This window comes from Belonocnema kinseyi, chromosome 1 (assembly GCF_010883055.1).
Source record: "Belonocnema kinseyi isolate 2016_QV_RU_SX_M_011 chromosome 1, B_treatae_v1, whole genome shotgun sequence".
NCBI classification, from domain to species: domain Eukaryota; kingdom Metazoa; phylum Arthropoda; class Insecta; order Hymenoptera; family Cynipidae; genus Belonocnema; species Belonocnema kinseyi.
Window position 1 is genome coordinate 33,363,001 of NC_046657.1, and position 20,937 is coordinate 33,383,937.

At 21.2% G+C, this 20,937-nt stretch overlaps 1 protein-coding gene across 1 annotated transcript in view; it reads right to left on the reverse strand.

Annotated features, from left to right (window-relative positions):
- Window positions 1-5,008: 5,008 nt before the first annotated feature.
- LOC117175641 (translocation protein SEC62) overlaps window positions 5,009-20,937 on the reverse strand; it is a 33,764-nt gene continuing 17,835 nt past the window's right edge. Inside the window, exons 4-5 of the mRNA XM_033365383.1 lie at window positions 17,518-17,624; window positions 5,009-6,132 (exon numbers count right to left, since the gene is read on the reverse strand). Of these exons, the coding sequence (XP_033221274.1) occupies window positions 5,961-6,132; window positions 17,518-17,624 (279 nt within the window). The 3' untranslated portion in view covers window positions 5,009-5,960. The remainder of the gene's footprint in view (window positions 6,133-17,517; window positions 17,625-20,937) is intronic.

Below are 20,937 nucleotides of genomic sequence, written 5' to 3' on the forward strand. Positions count from 1 at the left end.
AGTTTAAAAATAAAAAATCGTTAAAAATTTTCCTATAAAATTGAAGACATTTTTTGGTTTTCTTAAAGTTTGTCAAAATTCTTAAAAAGCTTCTTTTCCAAAATATTTACAATCTGAATTTAGAAAAAAATCTTTACAAGTTTTAAATTAGTTTTTAATCTATTAAAACCTTTTAAATATCTTTTGAAATTATTTGATTTCTTCGATATATTTTTAAAAATTCTGCAAAATTAAAAGAGATGATTAAAAACCTTTAATAATCATTGTGGGTAATTTTGAAAATCATTTAAAAGTATTTAAACTATTTATCAATTTTCTGATAGAATTAATTTTTAAATAAAAATCCATTTGAAATCTTCTACAAAGCTCAAAAAATGTCTTTCTCTTGAAATAGTTTCAATTCTTAAAAGCGTCTTTTTTTGGGAAGCTTCAGGAATCTACTTTTTTTTAATTTGAATTCTTTACAAAGTTTAAATTATTTTTGAGACTTTTGAAAAATTTTACATATGTTTTAAACGTATTCTCTTAGAATTTATTATTATTATAAATAAATGCGAAATATGTTTTAAATGCTTAGAATTCTGTTCAAAAAATAAATTTGAATTCCTTACAAGTTTCAAATTATTTTCGAATTGTTTCAGAACTTTCATATCTCAAACTCATTCGATTTTATGCTAAAATTGTCATAGGATTTAATAATCAAAATAAAACATGTTTCAAAATTTTCCTATGAATCCTAAGAAAATTTTCTTCTCTGGACATTCATCTTTACATTTTTTCAAAATTTTCAATAATATACAATTTGATTCAAGTTTTTTCAAATTTTATCAAATTATTTTGTGATTTTGTGATTATTTTTTAAAATAAATTAAAAATCTACATTTTGTTTAAAATGTTTGAAATTCTTTTCAGATTAAATATAGTTATATATTTAAATTAGAGTTTAATATTACAAATTTTGGAAAACGATAACACTCGAAAAAAAATTGGGGATTTGTCATAAAAGCAAAAAGCAATCTTAAACTTTTTTTTAAATTCTTTTATTATATTTATATTATAATTAAATAATATATTAATAATAAAAATAAAACTGTCGTGCAGAACCTGTCACGCAACTTTGTGGTCATCGCCGCCGCAAAGGATCTTCCCACAAAAAAATAAAGTCATGATCAGACAGGAATCTGCAAAACCGACCGCCAGTAATACCAACTGTCGGCACCCTTGCGGTTTATTTTATTATTTTTTCTTTCGGAAATCCCCAGTATACCAAAACACCTCGAATATTGCACTCTCATAATAAATCTCTCCATCCTGATTTCTAAAATTCTAGAATAAATTCAAGGATAGAGAGAAGAAATCTCCAAACGAATTAATTTTCAAATGAAAAAAACGAGTCTTCCAAAAAATAGTTAACTATTCAACTAAAGACATGAATTTTTAACTAAAAAAGAAAAAAATGAATCAGCAATAGAATAATTAATTGAATATATTTTCAAAGAAATAATTAAAGTTTTAACAAAAGAGATGACTTTTCAACCAAATAGTTGAATTTTATATCTACAAAGAAGAATTTTCAACCAAAAATGGAAGCTGAATTTCAATTTAAAAAAATTTATTTTTAAACAAAACAACAATAGAACAAATAGAATAGTTTCGTTTTAAGTTTTCAACGAACTAGTAAAATTTTCAACCGAGAAGATTACATTTATTTTTTTAAATCCCACCAAATACTACGGCAGAATTTAATTTTTAGATAAAGAAATTAATTTTTCACTAAAATGATGAATCTTCAAGCTGAAAAGTTAATTTTTAACTAAAAAATCGAATTTTGAATAAAAATACAAGCTTTCAATAGAATATTTAAATTTGTAACCAAAGAAATAAATTTTCAACTAAAGAAAATCAACTTTGAACCAGCAAGAGAAGTTACATTTTCAGTTAGAAAAATAAAATTTCAACCGGAAAAAAATTTCCAGAAAATAGTTAAATTTTGAACCAAAGAAATGATTTTTCAACTAAAAATAAGTCAAATTTAAACCAAAAATGTAGTAGTTAAACTTTCAGTCAGAAAAAGAAAATTTTAACTAGAAAAAAAAGAATTTACAACAAAATATATGAAGTTTTAATAGGAAAAAAAGATTTTTTAATGAAATATTACAATTTTAACCAATGAAATTAATATTCATCTAAAAGAGATCAACTTTGAACCGACAATAGAATAATTTAATTTGCAGTTAGAAACAGAAATTTTCAACCGGGGAAAGAAACATATTTTTAAGTTAATAACATTTTCGAACAATTTTTAAAATTTCTTTCAAAATTAATTTTATAAACAAAAATCCCTAAAAATTTTCTTAGAAATCTTGAGATTTCGTCTATTCTCTTGTATTCTTTTAAATTCTTTAAAGCTTCTTTTTTCGAAATATCTAAAATCTAAATTTAAAAATAATTAATCATTGCAATTTTTAAATTAGTTTTAAATCGTTTTAAACGTCCTAAATATCTTTTAAAATGATTAAAATTTTTCCTTACATTTAAAAAAGATCCACAAATTAGTAAGATTTTTTTCTCTCTTGAAACCCTTTAAATTTTTAAAAAGCTTCTTTTTCGGAAGCTTCAGAAATCTACATTAAAAAAAAAATTAAATTCCATACAAATTTTAAATAATTTATGAGACTTCCAAACTTCCAAATATCTCTGAAACGTACTCTCTTAAAATTTATTGTTACTATTACACTCAAAAAAATTTTATATGCTTCGATTTCTTCAAAATCATAAATTTGTGTTCTTTATAAGCTTTAAATTATTTTTGAATTTTTTAAAAACTTTTACATCTCGAAGTTATTCGATTTTCTTCTTGAATAATATGTAAATCTTGCAAAATTGAAATATTTTGCTCTAAAATCTTTTATATTCTTTTTCGAATTTTAAGTCAATTACTTGAGCTTTTTTTGGAATCTATTCAAATTTCGCCTTAGAATTGATTTTTCAATATAAAAAATCTTTTTAAATTTTCCCCAGAATCATAATAAATTTTGTTCCCTTGAAACCTTTCAAAATTCTTAAAAGTCTTCTACATTTTTATCCAGAGCTTCAATAATGTACATTTTGTTTTAATTTTTTCAAATTTTAATCAATTATTTTGTTATGCTTTCCAACCTTCTAAAACTTATAAATATTTGTACAATTATTTCGAATTTATCGTACAACTTTTTAAATGTTTTTAAATAATCTTTTAAAATTATTTTTCAAAATAATTTTTCAAAATTTCGGATTTGGCATGAAAACAAAAGGCGCTCCTAACTTCATTTTTAAATTCCTTATTCTCGTATCTATATAGCAATAACTTCACGTCCAGAGCTTATGACAATCTTTATACAGATAACCGTATTAGTCCTCGCATAAAAATATAAATAATAAAAATAAAACTGTCGCACAACTCTGTGGCTGGCGTAGCCGCAAAGGATCTATAAAAAAAAAACCGCAACAACTTTCAGCCGAGACGTCGAAACCCCATAAAATGTAGTAAAGCTGTGAAAATATCACTTCACTTACCGACCTCCCTCTTTTACCGACCGATGGTAAAGTCATGATCAAACAGGAATCTGCACAATCGACCGTTGGTACAATTGCGGTTTATTTTATTATTTTTTCTTTCGGGAATCTCCAGTACACCAAAACACCTCGAATATTGCACTCTCATAATTAATCTCACGATCCTGATTTAAAAGAAGAAAAAAAGATCACTTACTTGTTGCGTTTCAAAATTCAAGGATAGAGAAAAGAACTCCAAACAAATTAATTTTCAACTAAAAAAAAACGAACCTTAAAAAAATACTTCACTATTTCACCAAAGAAATTAATTGTTAACTAAAGTAGAAAAAAATTGAATTAGCAATAGAAGAATGAAATTTTAAAATAGACAAATAAAATTTCAAACAGGAAAAAAAGAATTCTAAAAAAAAAAATATTTAAATTCTTAACCAACAGATGAATTTTCAACAAAATAAAAAAATAAAATGAAAATTTAACAAAAACGTTCTGCTTTTGCCCTAAATGTTAAATTTTTAATTTAAAAACATCAGTTTTAAGTTTTTTTTGTTAAGTTTTTAAAAGTTTGTCAACCAAAGAAATTAATTTTTAACTAATGTGATTAATCTTTAACTGGAATAGTTAAATTTTCTGTTAAAAAAACTTAATTTTCAACAAAATGGTTCGTTTTTTCTGAAGCACTTAAATTTTTAATTTAAAAATATATTTTCAAGGAAATAATTACATTGCTAACAAAAGAGATGAATTTTTAACTAAATAGTTGGGTTTTATATCTATAAAAAAAAATTATTATTTCTAATAATATTGGTTAATCAATTAAAAACATAAATTTTCAACTAAAAAATATCAACTTTGAATCAACAATGGAATAGTTCAATTTTCAGTTAGACAAATAAAAATACAAAAAAAAACAAGAAATTTCAACAAAATAGTTAAATTTTTAACCAAAAAATGAATTTTAAACAAAAAAAAAGTGAAAATTTCAGGTGAAAAACTAAAAATTTTACAATGAAAAAAGAATTTTCATGAAAATATTAAAACTTTCAATAAAATCAAATAAATTTTCAACGAAGTAGTTACATTTTTAACCAAGAAGATTAAATTTCGAACAAAAATTCTACAAAATATGGAATAATATAATTTTTAGATAAAGAAATGAATTTGTTAAATAAAAAAAAAACTTACCTTAACATTTTTCGTTTTTTGACCGTTCTTCAAGTGTTTAAAAATAATGTTTAAAAAATGCTGTTCAAAATAAAATAAAAATCGACCTTTTGTTTTACATTGTATTTGAAAATTTTAAAAACCTTTACACTTTAAATGTGTTTTAATTATATTTATAGTTATCTTCAAGAGAAAAAAAGATTAAAAATTTTATATTGCATTTTCTGAAAAATTACGATTAAAAAAAAATTCGGGATTTGGTATAAAAAGAAAAAGCCCTCTTAAATTTTTTTTTAATTCTTTATTATTGTATATATAGCAATAACTTCATGTCCAGAGCTTATGACAACCTTCATACAGATGATCGTCTTAGTCCTCGCATAAAAATATAAATAATAAAAATAAAACTGTCGTACAATTCTGTGGCCGCCGCCGCCGCCGCAAAGGATCTTCCCACAAAAAAAAAAATAATAAAATGAAAAAACCGCAAAAACTATCAGCCGGGACCTCAAAAACCCATAAAATGTAGTCTAGCTGTGAAAATACCACCTCACTTACCGACCTCCCTCTTTTACCGACCGATGGTAAAGTTATGATCAGACAGGAATCTGCACAATCGACCGTCGGCACAATTGCGGTTTACTTTATTATTTTTTCTTTCAGGAATCCCCAGTATACCAAAACACCTCGAATATTGCACTCTTATAGTAAATCTCTCGATCCTGATTTAAAAGAAGAAAAAAAGATCACTTACTTGTTGCGTTTCAAAATCAGCGCAAACTTGGACAACGTGTAAAAATCTCTCTGCATGATTTTGTACTTAATTCTAGAATCAATTAAAGGAGAGAGAGAGAGAAAGTCCTCCCTTAGCAAATGGAAATGAATTTTCGACAGGAGCTAAAGTTGTTGAATCAAATTGGGAATAGTTACAAGAATAATCTCGGAAATCGTGGACGGAAAATGGATTTCTGTCGTGATTTCTGATTGGACGACGGCTATCGATATTAGATAAATATTCTACTTCTTGCTCTCCTCTCATTTCTAGCAATCATTCTTTCTCATCTCCTTCCAAAAGTGAGAAGGGTTTAAAAAAAAAAAAAAATCTCGCCGAAGGATTTATCAGCTGCGACTCGGTGAAAAAATGCACCCAGTGCGAGGTGATGGCGCTTTTTTTTGTCTGATTTGATAATCAGCTACTGATTATGAGTCGAGCAATAAATAAATTGGTCAATTAGGCACTAATCTCAGAGCATCTCAAAGTCACCGCCCGTGTTGGATTTGTCACTCTCGGAACCTTCCTCACTCCCATCTTGACTACCTACCGATTCAATTCCTTGAGTCTTTTCATCGTCCGGATTCGATTCTAGTGGCGTGTCCGCCACCTCTTTCCGAGAATCGGCCGAATTTTTCTCCTCTCTGTCATTCGGAAAATGAAGTTTCAAAAATGGCTAGCAGAACACGACAAGTGCTCGAAGAAATTCTCACAAACATGAGAATATGCTCGGCCTTTATGTTATTTAAACATTTAATGAGCGTTTATAAGAATTTTGAATTGGGATTTTAAAAAATTGTACTTTTTTACTTTTCTTAATAATAATTAAATTATTCAAATTTCGCGGGAAAATTTATCGCTTCAATTGGAAAGGGCGCGTAATTTAAATGGTAATAGAATTAGAAAATAGGTTAATTTTCAATGAAATATATCATTTTTCAACTAAAAATAAATTGTATTTACAAAAATTTATAATATTCGAATTTTCAGTCACAAAAATAAAATTTCAACCTGAAAAAAAACGATTTTTCAATAGAATATTTAAATTTTAACTAAAGATATGAATTTTCATCTAAAAAAGAAAAACTTTGAATCAAGAATAGAATATTTCAATTTTCATTCAGAAAAGTAAAGTTTCAATCGGAAAAAAAAAGAATTTTCAACATAATACATTTTTGGAAATCTTTTTACATAATATTTAAAAAATAAATTTAAAAATAACAAAATCACTCAAAAAAATTCTTGAACAAATCTTAACATATTTTTTCCACTCTCTTGTAATCTTTCAAAATTCTTAAAAAATTCTTTTTTCAAAATACTCAGTCAAAATTTAAAAAAATTAATTCTTCACAAGTTCTATATTATTCTTTCAATCTTTTCAAATTTTCTAAACATTTTAAATATCTTTTGAAATGTGTTGAATTTTTCCTTAAAATTAAAAAAAATTACGTAAACCTTTAAAGTATTTTGATTTTCTTGAAACCTTTAAAAAATCTTGAAAAACTTTTTTTTTAATCTTTCAAAAATGTCTGAAAATCTTTAGAAGTTTTAAGCTATTTTAGAATCTTTTCAAACTTTCTGGACCTTCTAACAGTGTTTTTAAATGCTTGGAACTTTTTCCAAAATTTTTACAAGATTTTTCAAAATTACAAAAATGGCCTTAAATCTTGCAGATTATTTTCTAAAAATGTTGAAAATCTTTTAATTTTTTTGAAAGTTTCAAAAATATTCTTTGAAAATTAAATTTTAAAATAAAAAAATCATTACAAATTTTCCTAGAAAACTGAAGATATTCTTTTTTTTCTAGAATTTTTTCAAAATTCTTAAAAAGCTTCTTTTCTCAAATATTTTCGATCTAAATTTTTTTAATTTTATTTTTACAAGTTTTTAATTAGTTTTGAATCTTTCCGAACTTCTAAATATCATTTAAAATTATTCGAATTTTGCCTACTTTTTTTTAGAAAATCCTGCAAACTAAAAAAATTTTCCCTAAAATCTTCCAGATTCTTTTTTGACAATTTTAAAAATCTTTAAAATTTTTTAAAAATTATTCTCTTAAAACAATTTTTCAAATAGAAAAATAAGTTTCAAATTTCCTACAAATTTTAAGAAAATGTTTCTCATTTTTTGAAATCCTTCACACTTCTTAACAAGCTTTTAAATTTTTTTAATCTGCCAAAAAAACCTACATTTTGTTTTAATTTAGGCAGTGGCTATTTTCACAGAACATTCAGTAGGAAATTATTTAAAATCAATTTAAACGTTTTAAATTATTTTTGAATATTTTCAAAACTTCTAAATAACTTTGGAAATTACTAAAATATTTTCTAAAAATAGTAAGTGTTCCATTGTTATTTATACACTGAAATGTAACAATTTCATTTACAAATAAAAATTTTTGTTAAAAAAAAAACAATTAACAATCAGAAGTTTTGAAAAGATTAAAAAATAGTTAATACTTGTAAAGATTTTACAAGATTTTTTTTTAAGTTATACGAAAATGAAAGACGCTTTTTGAGAATCATAGGAAAAATTACAATAATTTTTTATTTTGAAAAACTAATTTTCAGACTATTTAAAAAGATTTTAAAAGATTTCAAAAATTTCCAAAGAAGAATCTAAAAAATGTTCAGGCGATTTTTTTAATTTTGCAGGATAAATAAAAAACGCAGGAAAATGTAAATAGTTTTTAGAGATTAGAAGGTTTATAAGGTCTGAAAAGATGTAAAAAAAAATAATTTTTCTTATATTCTTGTGAAAAATTTAAATAATTTTTTATTTTTAAGTGAACTTTAAGAGACATGTAAAAAAGATTTTTAAAAACATCAAAAGATTACATTTTGCTTTCAAATTTTGTAAGATCTTTTTAGAAATTTTATAAAAACGTTTTGATAGGTTTAAAAACCTCTTTTAATTTTTTCTTGAAGTTTATTTTTCTAAATAGAAAATTATTTAACACTTTCAAACGAATATAAGGAAAATTCTTTTTTTTCAATCTTGTAAAAACTTCTAAACATTATAATAAAAATTTCAGCATTTTTTATTGCTATAAATTTAAATTGTAGGTAAAGAAATGAATTTTTAATTAAAACGAAAAATATTCAGTCCAAAAAATTAATTTTCAACTAAAAAAAAAACGAATTTTCAACTTCAAAAATTATAAATATTGAATCAACAATAGAATATTAAAAAAATCAGTTAAAAAAATAACATTTCAGCAGCAACAACAAAAAAACAATTTTCACGAAAATAGTTATCTTTCCAACTCAAGACATGAATTTTTAACTAGAAAAGATAACATTTAAACCAAAAATAGAATTTTTTTATTTTTATTAAGAAAAATTAATTTTTAGCTAAAAAAAAGAACGAATTTTCAACAAAATAATTAAATTTTTAATAAAGATAAAAGTAATTTAAAAAAAATTTTCCACCAAAAATAGATATAATTTAAATTTCAGATTAAGAAATTAATTTTTAATTAAAATGATCATCTTAAACTCAAAAAAATTATTTTTTCACTAAAAAATTAATTTTCAACAAAATACTTCAAACAATTTTTAAATTTTCATTTGGAAAAATTAATTATTAACTAAAAAAAGAACAAATTTTTAAGAAAATAATTATATTTTCAATCAAGAAGACAATAGAATTTTTAAATTTTCATTTACAAAAATTAATTTTTTACTAAAAAAAAGAACAAGTTTTCAACAAAGTAATTAAATTTTGAATTTCGGTTAATTTCGGTTAAAAAAATAAAATAAAAAAAAAACGATTTTTCAACAAAATATTTAAATTTAAACAAAAATAATTTTCAAACAAATAGTTAAATTTTCAACTAGAAAAGATCAAATTTAAACCATAATAGAATTTTTTGCACCAAAAATTGAATAAATTAAGTTTCCAACTACAAAATTAATTGTTAAATAAAATGATCAATAATTTATTTTTTAGATACAGAAATGAACTTTTAACTAAAAAAAAATTCAACTCCAAAAAAGATAAACATTGAAGCAACAATAGAATATTTAAATTTTCTCTAAAAAATTATAAAAAAATTTCCAGAATTTTTTATTTATTCTGCAAAATGCTTTTAAAATCTCTTCAAATTGACTTTTCAAAATAAAAAATTATTTTAATTTTTCCTAAAAACCAGAAAAAAATGTCTTCATTTTCATAAAACTTTACAAAACTCTTGAAAAATCTTTACAAATTTTAATTCTTTTTTAATATTTTCAAAACTGCTGAATATCCCTTAAACTTACTCAAATTTTTTCTAAAATTATGTAATATCGCAAAAGTTTGTTTTAAAATCTTGTATACACTTTTTAAAAATTATAGGAAATAATCCAAAATTTTTTGCGATTTTTTTTTTAATTTTTTCTTGAAATTCCTTACAAAGCAATCATTTAAAAATTGCCGATGAATCTTCAGAACTTTTTTTTTTATTTTCCTGACATCCTGAGAAAATTTAGTTTACCTAAGAAATTTATAGATTCTGAAAAATTAAAAATATTCTCTCAAAGTGTCTTCCATATTCTTTTACTCCACATTTTGAAATCATCAGAACTTCAAATTATTGTTTATAAATAAGAAATTTAAATTTAAAAAAAAAACTAAATTGTTGCGATTTCTAAGCATAATAATAAAATTAACTTCAACTTTAGTTTTCCAAAAACTCCCTAAATCTAGCAGGTTTTCTCTGACATTCTAGAAAGTTTCTGTAAAAATATATACAGTAATTATGATTTTTTTTAAATAAATGCTTTAAATGTTCTATAAATGCTCTATTTGATTTTAAATGCTGAGCATATTCTCGAGTGCATTTGCTAAACATAAATTCCGAGGTATTTTACAAAACTTCAGGCGGATTTTAATCCAAGATTTCTACCTTACCGACCTTACCGGTTTGTGTCTGGGCTAAGTTTCTAGAATATTCTTGATGATTTTGTAAAATTATTAACGACAGTATCAGGGAGGTTTAAAAAATTAATTTTTAAAATGACCTAATTTTTCCCTGGATGATGAAACAATTTGAAATTTATTTATTTATAAACTACAAAAGAAGAATTTTCAACCAATTGGTCGAATTGTAAAAAAAAAAAGATGAAACTTCCATCAAATAATTAAGTTTTATTACATTTTTGGAAGACATTTGATTTTTTAACAACAACAAAAAAGATGAATTTTTAACCAACCACTCGAATTTTCTTAAATACTAAAAAAAAAATATATTAAACTTAAACCAAAAATAGTTGCACTTCAAACAATTTCGAACCGAGATTGGTTTTTGTATGAAAAAAAGTAGAATTTTCAACTAAAAAAGATATATTTTCAACAAAAGATAAGGAAATTAATTGTTAACTAAAATGAATAATCTTTAACTAAAAAAAAAATTATTTTTCACCTAAAAAATTAATTTTCAACAAAATAATTCACACACACGATAAAAATTGAACTTACAATAGAATATTAAATTTTTAACTGAAAAAAAAATTTGACAACTTTTTTCCAACAAAATATTCAAATTTTCAACAAACAAAAATAACTAATTTTCACCAAAACAGTTAAATTTTCAATTAAAAAATGAATTTTCAACTAGAAAAGATCAAATTTAAACCAACAACAGAATTTTTTAATTTTTATTTAGAAAAATTCATTTTTAAGTTACAAAAAAGGTTGAATTTTCAACAAAATAATTAAATTTTGAACCAAAAAAAATGAATTCTTCAACTTCAAAAAGGATAAAAATTGAAGCTACAACAAAATATTTAAATTTAAAAAAATATATCCTTTTCAACAAAATAGTTACATTTTCAACTAAAAAATTAATTTTCAACTAGAAAATATAAAATTTAAAGCAACAATAAAATTTATAAATTTTCATTTCGAAAAATTAGTTTTTAAATAAAAAAAGAGCGAATTTTCAACAAAATAATTAAATTTTCAATCAAGAAGATGAAGTTAATAAAAAAAATCCAGGAAAATGGAATAATTTAAATTTCAGATAAAGAAATTAATTGTTAATTAAAATGATTAATCTTTAACCCAAAACATTAGTTTTCAACTAAAAAATTAATTTTCAACAAAATACTTTAAACCAAAGAAATTAATTTTTCGACTTCAAAAAGGATAAAAAGTGAACCTACAATAAAATATTTAATTTTCAGTTTAAAAAAATTAAATTTAAAGAAAAAACGATTTTTCAACAAAATATTTAAATTTGAAAAAAAGTTCATTTAAAAAAATGAATTTTTAACTAGAAAAGAAGAAATTTAAAACAACAATAGCATTTTTTAATTTTCATGTAGAAACATTAATTTTTAAATAAAAAAAGAACGAATTTTTAACAAAATAATTAAATTTTTAACCCAAGAAATGAATTCTTCAACTTCAAAAAGGATAAAAATTGAACGTACAATACAATATTTAATTTTCAGTTAAAGGAAATTTTTTTTTTAATTTTCAATAAAATATTTAAATTTAAAAATAATATATAATTATCAAGAAAATAGTTAAATTTTCAACTAAAAAAGTAATTTTCAAATAAATACTTCAAATAAAAAAAATCAATTTTTCAACTTCAAAAAGGATAACAATTCAACCTGCAATAAAATATTTAATTTTCACTTTAAAAATTTTAATGAAAAAAAAACGATTTTTCAACAAAATATTTAATTAAAACAAAAATAATTTTCAACAAAATAGTTAAATTATTAACTAAAAAACTGAATTTTCAACTATAAAAGTAAAATTTTAAGCCAACAATAGAATTGTTAAATTTTCATTTAGAAAAATTAATTTTTAATTTAAAAAAAGAAGGATTTTCAATAAAATAATTAGGTTTTCAATAAAGAAATGAAATTAATAAAAAAAAATTTCCACCTAAAATGGAATAATTTAACTTTCAAATAAAGAAATTAATTTTTAACTAAATTGATGAATCTTCAACCCGAAAAATTAATTTTGAAACAGAAAATAAAACGAATTTTCAACCAAATATTTCAATTTTTCAACAAATAAAATGAATTTCGACGAAATAATTCTATTTTCAAATATAAGATGAAACTTATAAAAAAAATAAAAATTTAAAATTCACATAAAGAAATAAATTGTTAACTAAAATGATAAATCTTCAACCCAAAATATTACTTTTCAACTAAAAAATTATTTTTCAACATAATACTTAAATTTGGAACAAAAGAAATTAATTTTTCAACTTGAAAAAGGATGAAAATTGAACCTACAATAGAATATTTAATTTTTGGTTGAAAAAAAATAATAAAAAAACGATTTTTCCACAAAATATTACAATTTTTTAAAATATATAATTTTCAAAAAATAGTTAAATTTTGAACTAAAAAAATGAATGTTCGACTAGAACAGATAAAATTTAAACAAATAATAGCATTTTTTAATTGTCATTTAGAAAAATTAATTTTTAACTAAAAAAAGAACGAATTTTTAACAAAATAATTAAATTTTCTATAAAGAAGATGAAATTAATTTAAAAAATGTCCACCAAAAATGGAATAATTTAAATTTTAGACAAAGAAATTAATTTTCAACTAAAATGATGAATCTTCAACCCAAAAAATTATTTTTCAAATAAAAAACAAAAGAATTTTCAAAAAGATAGTTAAGTTTTGAAACAAAGATAGAAACTTTCAACTTGAAAAAACATAAATTTTGAAAGAACAATAGAATATTTAAATTTATAGTTTAAATAATAAAATTTCAAAAACAAAAAAAAACGATTGTTGAAAAAAATGGTTCTATTTTCAACAAGAAAAATAACCGATTTTTCAAAAAAATAACTAACTTTTCAACCAAAAAAGTAAATTTTTAATTAGAAGGATCATTTTTAAACCAACAATAGAATAGTTCAACTTTTATTTAGAAAAATATGTTTTCAACTAAAAAAAGAACGAATTTTTAACAAAATAGTTGGATTTTCCACCAAATAAAATAATGTTTCAAAAACATAGTTTAATTTTTAACCAACAGACGAATATTCAACCAAAAAGATAAAATTTATAAAAAATTAAAACATTTCACAACAAATAAAATAATTGAAATTTTAGATAAAGAAATGAGTTAAAAAAAAAAAAATTCCAACTAAAAAAAAATGAATTTCCAACAAAATAGTTAAATTTAGAATAAAGAAATGAGTTTTCAAACTTAAAAAAAAAAAATTAAACCAACAATAGAATATTTAAATCAATATTTAAATAAAGAAATGAATTTTCCACCAAAAAATATATAATTTGAACTATGAATAGAATTGTTAAATTTTCAGTTAAAAGCAGTAAATTTTTAACGAAAAAAAATTCATTAAAAAAAATAGTTAAGTTCTTAATCAAAATAATTAACTTTTTACTAGAAAATATCCATTTTAAACGAAAAATAGAATAGTTAAATTTTTATTTAGAAAAATCCATTTTCAACTAAAAAAACTAATGAATTTTCATCGAAATAGTTCAATTTTCAACCAACAGATGAGTTTTTAAGCAATAAAATTAAATTTATATAAACAAAAATTCCAAACCAAAATAGAATAGTGCAATTTTCAGATAAATAAATTCGTTGTTAACTAAAAAAAAAATGAATTTTCAACAAAAATATTATAAAGATTCTCATTTTCTTTAATTCAAATTTTGGAAAAAATTAATCTTTGCAAAAATTTTTCGAAAAATTTCGAGAATAACAAAAATGTCATAATATTTGTAGGGACATTTTATATCATTTTTTATTTTGCTAATTTTCAAATCTTTTGAAGAATATTTAAAAAGATAAAAGACTGAACAAAATTTTCAGAACTGAATTTAGAAGATTTTTAGGCCATTTTTTTTTATTTTGGAGGAATTTAAAAAAAATTTCAGGAAAAATCCAAAGGATTAAAAAAAAAGTATATTTCTAAATTTGTTGAAATATAGTGTAGATTAAAAAAAAAATAATCTAAAAAAAAAATTGAATAATTTCAAAATATATTTAGAAGATTTAGAAGTTTTGTAAAATTTTAAATAGTAAATATTTCGAATAATTTTAAAAAATGTAGATTTTTAAAGATTTCAAAAAAGAAGCTTTTTAAAAATTTTGGCCTCAGAAACACCTTTTTTTAAGATTCCGGGGTAAACTTTTTTTTTTGTAAGAAATTTTAAGAGAAAATTAAAACAGATTTCAAAAAATTTTACAGGATATCCAAAACAAACTGACGGCAAATAATGTAAAAAAATTTAAAGCAATTTAGTATTTATTTTGCAGAATTTTTGAAATATATTTTGAAATATTTCAAAACTTTTGAAAAGATTTCCAAAATTGTCAGAAAAGAATCTAAAAGAATTTCAGACAATTTTTTCGTTTTACAGAATTTGGTAAAAATTCAAAGAAAAATCCTAAGAATTTAAAAATATATTTAGAACGTACAAATTATAAAATAGGCCTGAAAAGATTTTAAAATAATTCTAAACTTGTGAAATTTTTAAACCATTTGTATGTGAATTTTGAAGATTAAAAAAAAAGTTCTAAAAGATTTTTGAATGGTTTGAAGAAATTTAAAAAAAATTGAAAGATTGGAAGAAAATTTAAAATAATTTGTTTTAATATTATAAAAAAATAATAATTTTAATAGAAAAATGAAAATTATTTCAAAACATTTCAAATTACTTCCAAAAATTTCAAAAAACAATGTAAAAGATTTTAAAGCAAAATAATTCAGTTTTGCAAGATTACAAAAATTTAGAAGAAAATCAAGAAAATGTACCATTTTTTTTTTATTTCGATTTTTCAAGATTTTGAAAAAAGATGCTTGGTGAAGGTTTTTAAAATATTTCAAGAAAATAAAAAAAAATCATGAAAGAAAAACGAAAGTAAGATTTTTCAGAAAATATTTTATAATTTTTTATTCTGAGCATTAATTTTCGAGAAAAATTTGAAAAGATTTTCAAAATTGTCAGAATAAAATCTAGAAGATTTTCAGGCAATTTTTTTCATTTTGCAGAATTCTGGAAACATTTTTAGAAAAAGTTGATTTTGAAGAATTCAAAAAAAAAAAAACTTTTTACAAGATTTTTGAAAGGCTTCAAGAAAGTAAAAAAAAAAAAAGTTCCTAAGATTCCGGGAAAAACTTGAAATTATTTTTCTTTTTTAATGAATTTTAAGAGAAAATTGAAAAAGTTTTCAAAACGTTTTAAATGATGTCCAAAATTGACGACAAATAGTGTTTGATAGTTAAATTTGGTAAGAATTTTGAAAGGTTTTAAAAGAATTAAAATTTTTCAAAAACATTTCTAGGAAAATTTAAAGTAATATTTCATGTTGAACATTTGTTTTTGAAAAATATTTCAAATCATGAAATATTTCCGAAATTTGCAGAAAAGATTCTAGAAGATTTTCAGATAATTTTTTTAATTTTGCAGGATTTTGTTTAATTCTAGTTTTTAATAAACTGTAGATTTTTAAAGATTTCAAAGCAGAAGCTTTTTAAGAAATTTGAATTGTGTGGAAAAAATAATTTTTTCTTAAGATTCCGGATGTAGAAGATTTTATTGCACATTTTTTTTATTTTACTTTTTTTTATTTCAGAATTCTTTAAAAATAAAACAAAATTGAATCTCTTCAAAAGATATTCTCCATAATTTATATTTTCCAAGATTTTCAAAAAAAGAAGCTTTTTAAAAATTCTGGAAGATTTTAAGAATAAAAAATTGCCAAAATACTTCAAAACATTTTAAAAGATTTCCAAAATTGTCAGAATAGAATATAGAAGATTTTTAGAGAATTTTCTTAATATTCCAGAATTTTGTAAAAACTTCGGGATAAATCCTGAATGCCCTTAAAAATATTTAGGTCAAAAAGGTTCGAAAAATTCTAAAATAATTTAAAACTCGTCAAGATTTCAAACAATTTTTAGAAAATGTAGATTTCGAAAATTAAAAAAAAAAAATTGAAAGGTTTCAAGAAAAAAAAAATTCTTAAGATTCCAGGAAAAACATGGAATGATTTTTCGTTCATATTAAAAATTAATTTTTAACGAATAATACCATAGAACTGTATTCGTAAAATTCGCTTCTCATAAATGCGCATTACAAACAAAAAATCTGGAAGATTTTTAAACAATTTTATTAACTTTCCAGAATTTTTTTAAAACTTGGGGATAAATCCTATATATCTTAAAACATATTTCAAAAATCTAAAGAGGTTTAAAAAATTATAAAATAATTTTAAACTCGTAAAGATTTCAAACAATTTTTCGAAAATTCTAGATTTCGAAAATTGGAAAAAAGAAAAAAAAAGTTGAAACTTTTTAAATTAAACATCAAGTTTAAGAGAATAATACCGCAGAACTGCTTTCGTAAAATTCGTTTCTCATGAATACGCATTACAAAAAAAAAATCTGGAAGATTTTTAAAAAAATTTCTTAATTTTCCAGAATTTTTTTAAAACTTGGGGATAAATCCTAAATATCTTAAAACATTATTCAAAAGTCTAAAGAGGTTTAAAAAATTATAAAATAATTTAAAACTCGTAAAGATTTCAAACAATTTTTAGAAAATTCTAGATTTCGAAAATTAGAAAAAAAGAAAAAAAAGTTGAAACGTATTAAATTAAAAATAAACTTTAAAAGGATAATGCCATATAACTGTATTCGTAAAATTCGTTTCTCACAAATGCGCATTACAAAATAAAAAATTCTGGAAGATTTTTAAAAAAATTTCTTAATTTTCTACCATTTTTTTAAAACTTGAGGATACATCACACATTTCTTAAAACAAATTTCAAAAGTCTAAAGAGGTTTAAAAAATTGTAAAATAATTTAAATTCAATTAAAAATTAAGTTTAAGAGAATAATACTATAGAACTATTTTCGTGAAATTCGTTTCTCATAAATGTGCATTTTTATTTTATGACGTTATCGAGAACATTTTAGAAACTTAGTACGGACACGAACCACTTGAACTTTTTAAGTTCCAATGTCGATAAAGTAGGAATCTAACTGAAATTGAAAATTTTCAAAGAAATTTAAAACTTACGCTTGAGTTAAAGGAGTGTCCTCGCTGTCTGAATCTTTATCCTTCGTTCGCTTTTTCTTCTTGAAAGATTTTTTCTCGCCACTAGAGGATGGACCGTGATACTCGTACTGAAATAAAATATCAATAATTATTGAAAATAGTGTCAACAGTAGAATAAATTTTTAAAAATAGTAGCAAAATATTTGGAAACTTTTTAAAAAGATTTCCATAGTTTTCTAAAAAAGAGTCTCCAAGATTTTTAGGCAATTTTTTTAATTTTCCAGAAATTTTTTTTATTCTATTACAAAATTGGAATAATCTCAAAATTTTTTTGCACAAATTTAGATTTTCGAAGAATTAAATAAGAGGAGTTTTAAACAATTTTGAGAATAAACCAAATTTCTTAAAAATGTCTAGAAAATTTTACAACGATTTTTTTATTATTTAATATTTAAGGAAAATTAAAAAAAAAAGAATCAAAACATTTGGAAAGAATTTCAAAGTGTTTAAAAAAGAATCTGGAAGGTTTCAAGAACTTATTATTCGAAAATTGTATTTACTTTATTATTTGAATAATTTATTGTCTGGGAATTTTATTTGAAAATTTTTTAATAAAAATAAATAGAACTATCGAATAAGTTTTTTTAATTGAAAAATTTCCAAATAATATTCCTGAACATTAAATTATCCAAATGATAAAATAAATAAAATTCCTGAATTAAAACATTTTCAAATAATAAAATGGGAATAAATAATTTCTGAATGATGAAAAACGGAAATTTTATTATTTGTATAATTCGAAAAACTTATTATTCGGAAATTTATAAATTCGGGAATTGTATTTATTTTATTATTCGGAAATTTTTATAATCGGAAATGTTCCAATTCGGAAATTTTTAATTTCTGGAAGTTTATCCTTCAGAAATTATTATTGGACATTTTATTATTTAGAAATTTTACAATTCAGGAATTTTATTTTGCCGAAATGTATAAATTCAGGAATTTTATTTATTTTATTATTCGAAAATTTTAATACTCGGATAATTTTTTTTCTCGGGCTTATTATTTATTTGGAAATTTTAAAATTAAAATAAACAAACTTTCCGAATTGATAAATTTCCGAATAATAAAACTTCCGATAGAAATTTCCGATCATAAAATATGAGAACAAAAAAATTTCAAAATTATAAAATTTTCGAATTAAAAATTTTTCGAATTCGAACATTCCCGAATAATAAAATTCTCGAATTGATAACTTCCAAATACTACAATTTCCTAATAATAAAATTTTCAAATAATAAAATAAATTAAATTAATTTAATTAATTAATAAAATTAATACATTTCTCGAATTTATAAATTTCCGAATAATAAAATTCCGGAAATTTTATTATTTGAAAATTTTTCAATTCAGGAAAATTATTTTGCGGAATGTATGAATTGAGGATAAATTATTATTCGGGAATTTTTATTATTTTGAAAATCTTCGATTCGAAAAACTTATTATTCGAAAAATTTATTTATTTTATTATTCGGATAATTTATTGCTTGGCAATTTTATTATTTGGAAATTTTTTAATAAAAATAAATAAAATTCTCGAATAATAAAATTCCTGAATTAAAAAATGTTCAAATAATAGAATGCCCAATAAGAAATTCTAAATGAAAAAATTTCAGAAATGAAAAATTCCCGAATAATAAAATTCACGAATTGAAAAATTTCCGAATAATAAAACTAATAAGATTCTCGAATTTATAAATTCTTCGAATTGAAAAATTTCCAAAATAAAATACCCGAAAAATAAATTACTTGAATAATAAAATTTCCGAGTAATAAAATTCCGGAATTGAAAATTTTTAATCTGTGGATATTTGTCAATTCCGCAATTTTATTATTCGGAAATTATATTATTTGAAAATTTTTCGATTCGAAAAACTTATTATTCGGAAATTTACAAATTCGGGAATTTTATTTATTTTATTATCTGGAAATTTTTTAATCCAGGAATTTTATTTTACGGAAATGTATCAATTCAGGAGTTTTATTTATTTTATTATTCGGATATTTTAATACTCGGATAATTTATTATTCGGGAATTTTATTATTTGAAAATTTCTAAATAAAAATAAATTAAATTCCCGAATTTATGAATTTCCGCATAATCAAATTCCTGAATTGAAAAGTTTTTAAAGAAATAAAATTCCCGAATTTATAAATTTCCTAATAATAAGTTTTTCGAATTGAAAAATTTCCAAATAATAAAATTCTTAAACAGTAAATTATCCCAATAATAACAAAAATAAAAATTTTCGAACGATAAAAGAAATAAAATTCCCGAATAATAAAATTATTCCTGAATAAAAAAAAAAAAGATAAAATGTCCAATAATAATTTCTGAATGATAAAATTCTAGAAATGAAAAATTTCCTAATAATAAAATTCCCGAATTTATAAATTTCCGCATAATAAAATAAATAAAATAAATTTAATTAATTAATAAAATTAATAAATTTCTCGTATTTATTATTCGGGAATTTCATTATTAGGAAATTTTATTATTTGAAAATTTTGCAATTCGTTTTTGAATTCAGGAATTTAATTGATTCTAACATTCGGTAATTTTAATACTCAGATAAATTATTATTTCGAAATTTTTATTATTTGGACATTTTTCGATTCGAAAAATTTATTATTTGAAAATTGTATTTATTTTATTATGCGGATAATTTATTGTTTGGGAATTTTATTATTTGGAAATTTTAAAATAAAAATAAATAAAATTCCCGAATTTATAAATTTCTAAATAAGTTTTTCGAATTGAAAAATTTCCAAATAATATTCCCGAACATTAAATTATCCCAATAATAAAACAAATAAAATTTTTGAATAATCAAATGAATGAAATTCCCGAATTTATACATTTTCGCAAAATAAAATTCTCGAATTAAAAAATTTTCCAATAATAAAATTCCTGAATTACAACATTTTCAAATAATAAAATGTCCAATAATAATTTCTGAATGATAAAATTTCCGAAAAATAAAATTAATAAAATTCCCGAATTTATAAATTTCCAAATAATAAGTTTTTCGAATTGAAAAATTTCCAAAGTAAAATACCCGAAAAATAAGTTATCTAAATAATCAAATTTCGGATTTGAAGAATTTTAATGTGTGGATATTTTTTTATTCCGGAATTTTATTATTCCGGATTTATATTATTTGAAAATTTTTCGATTCGAAAAAATGATTATTTGGAAATTTATAAATTCGGGAATTTTATTTTACGGAAATTTATCAATTCAGGAGTTTTATTTATTTTATTATTCGGATATTTTAATAATCGGATAATTTATTATTCGCGAATTTTATTATTTGGAAATTTTTAAATAAAAATAAATTAAATTCCCGAATTTATAAATTTCCGAATAATAAAATAAAT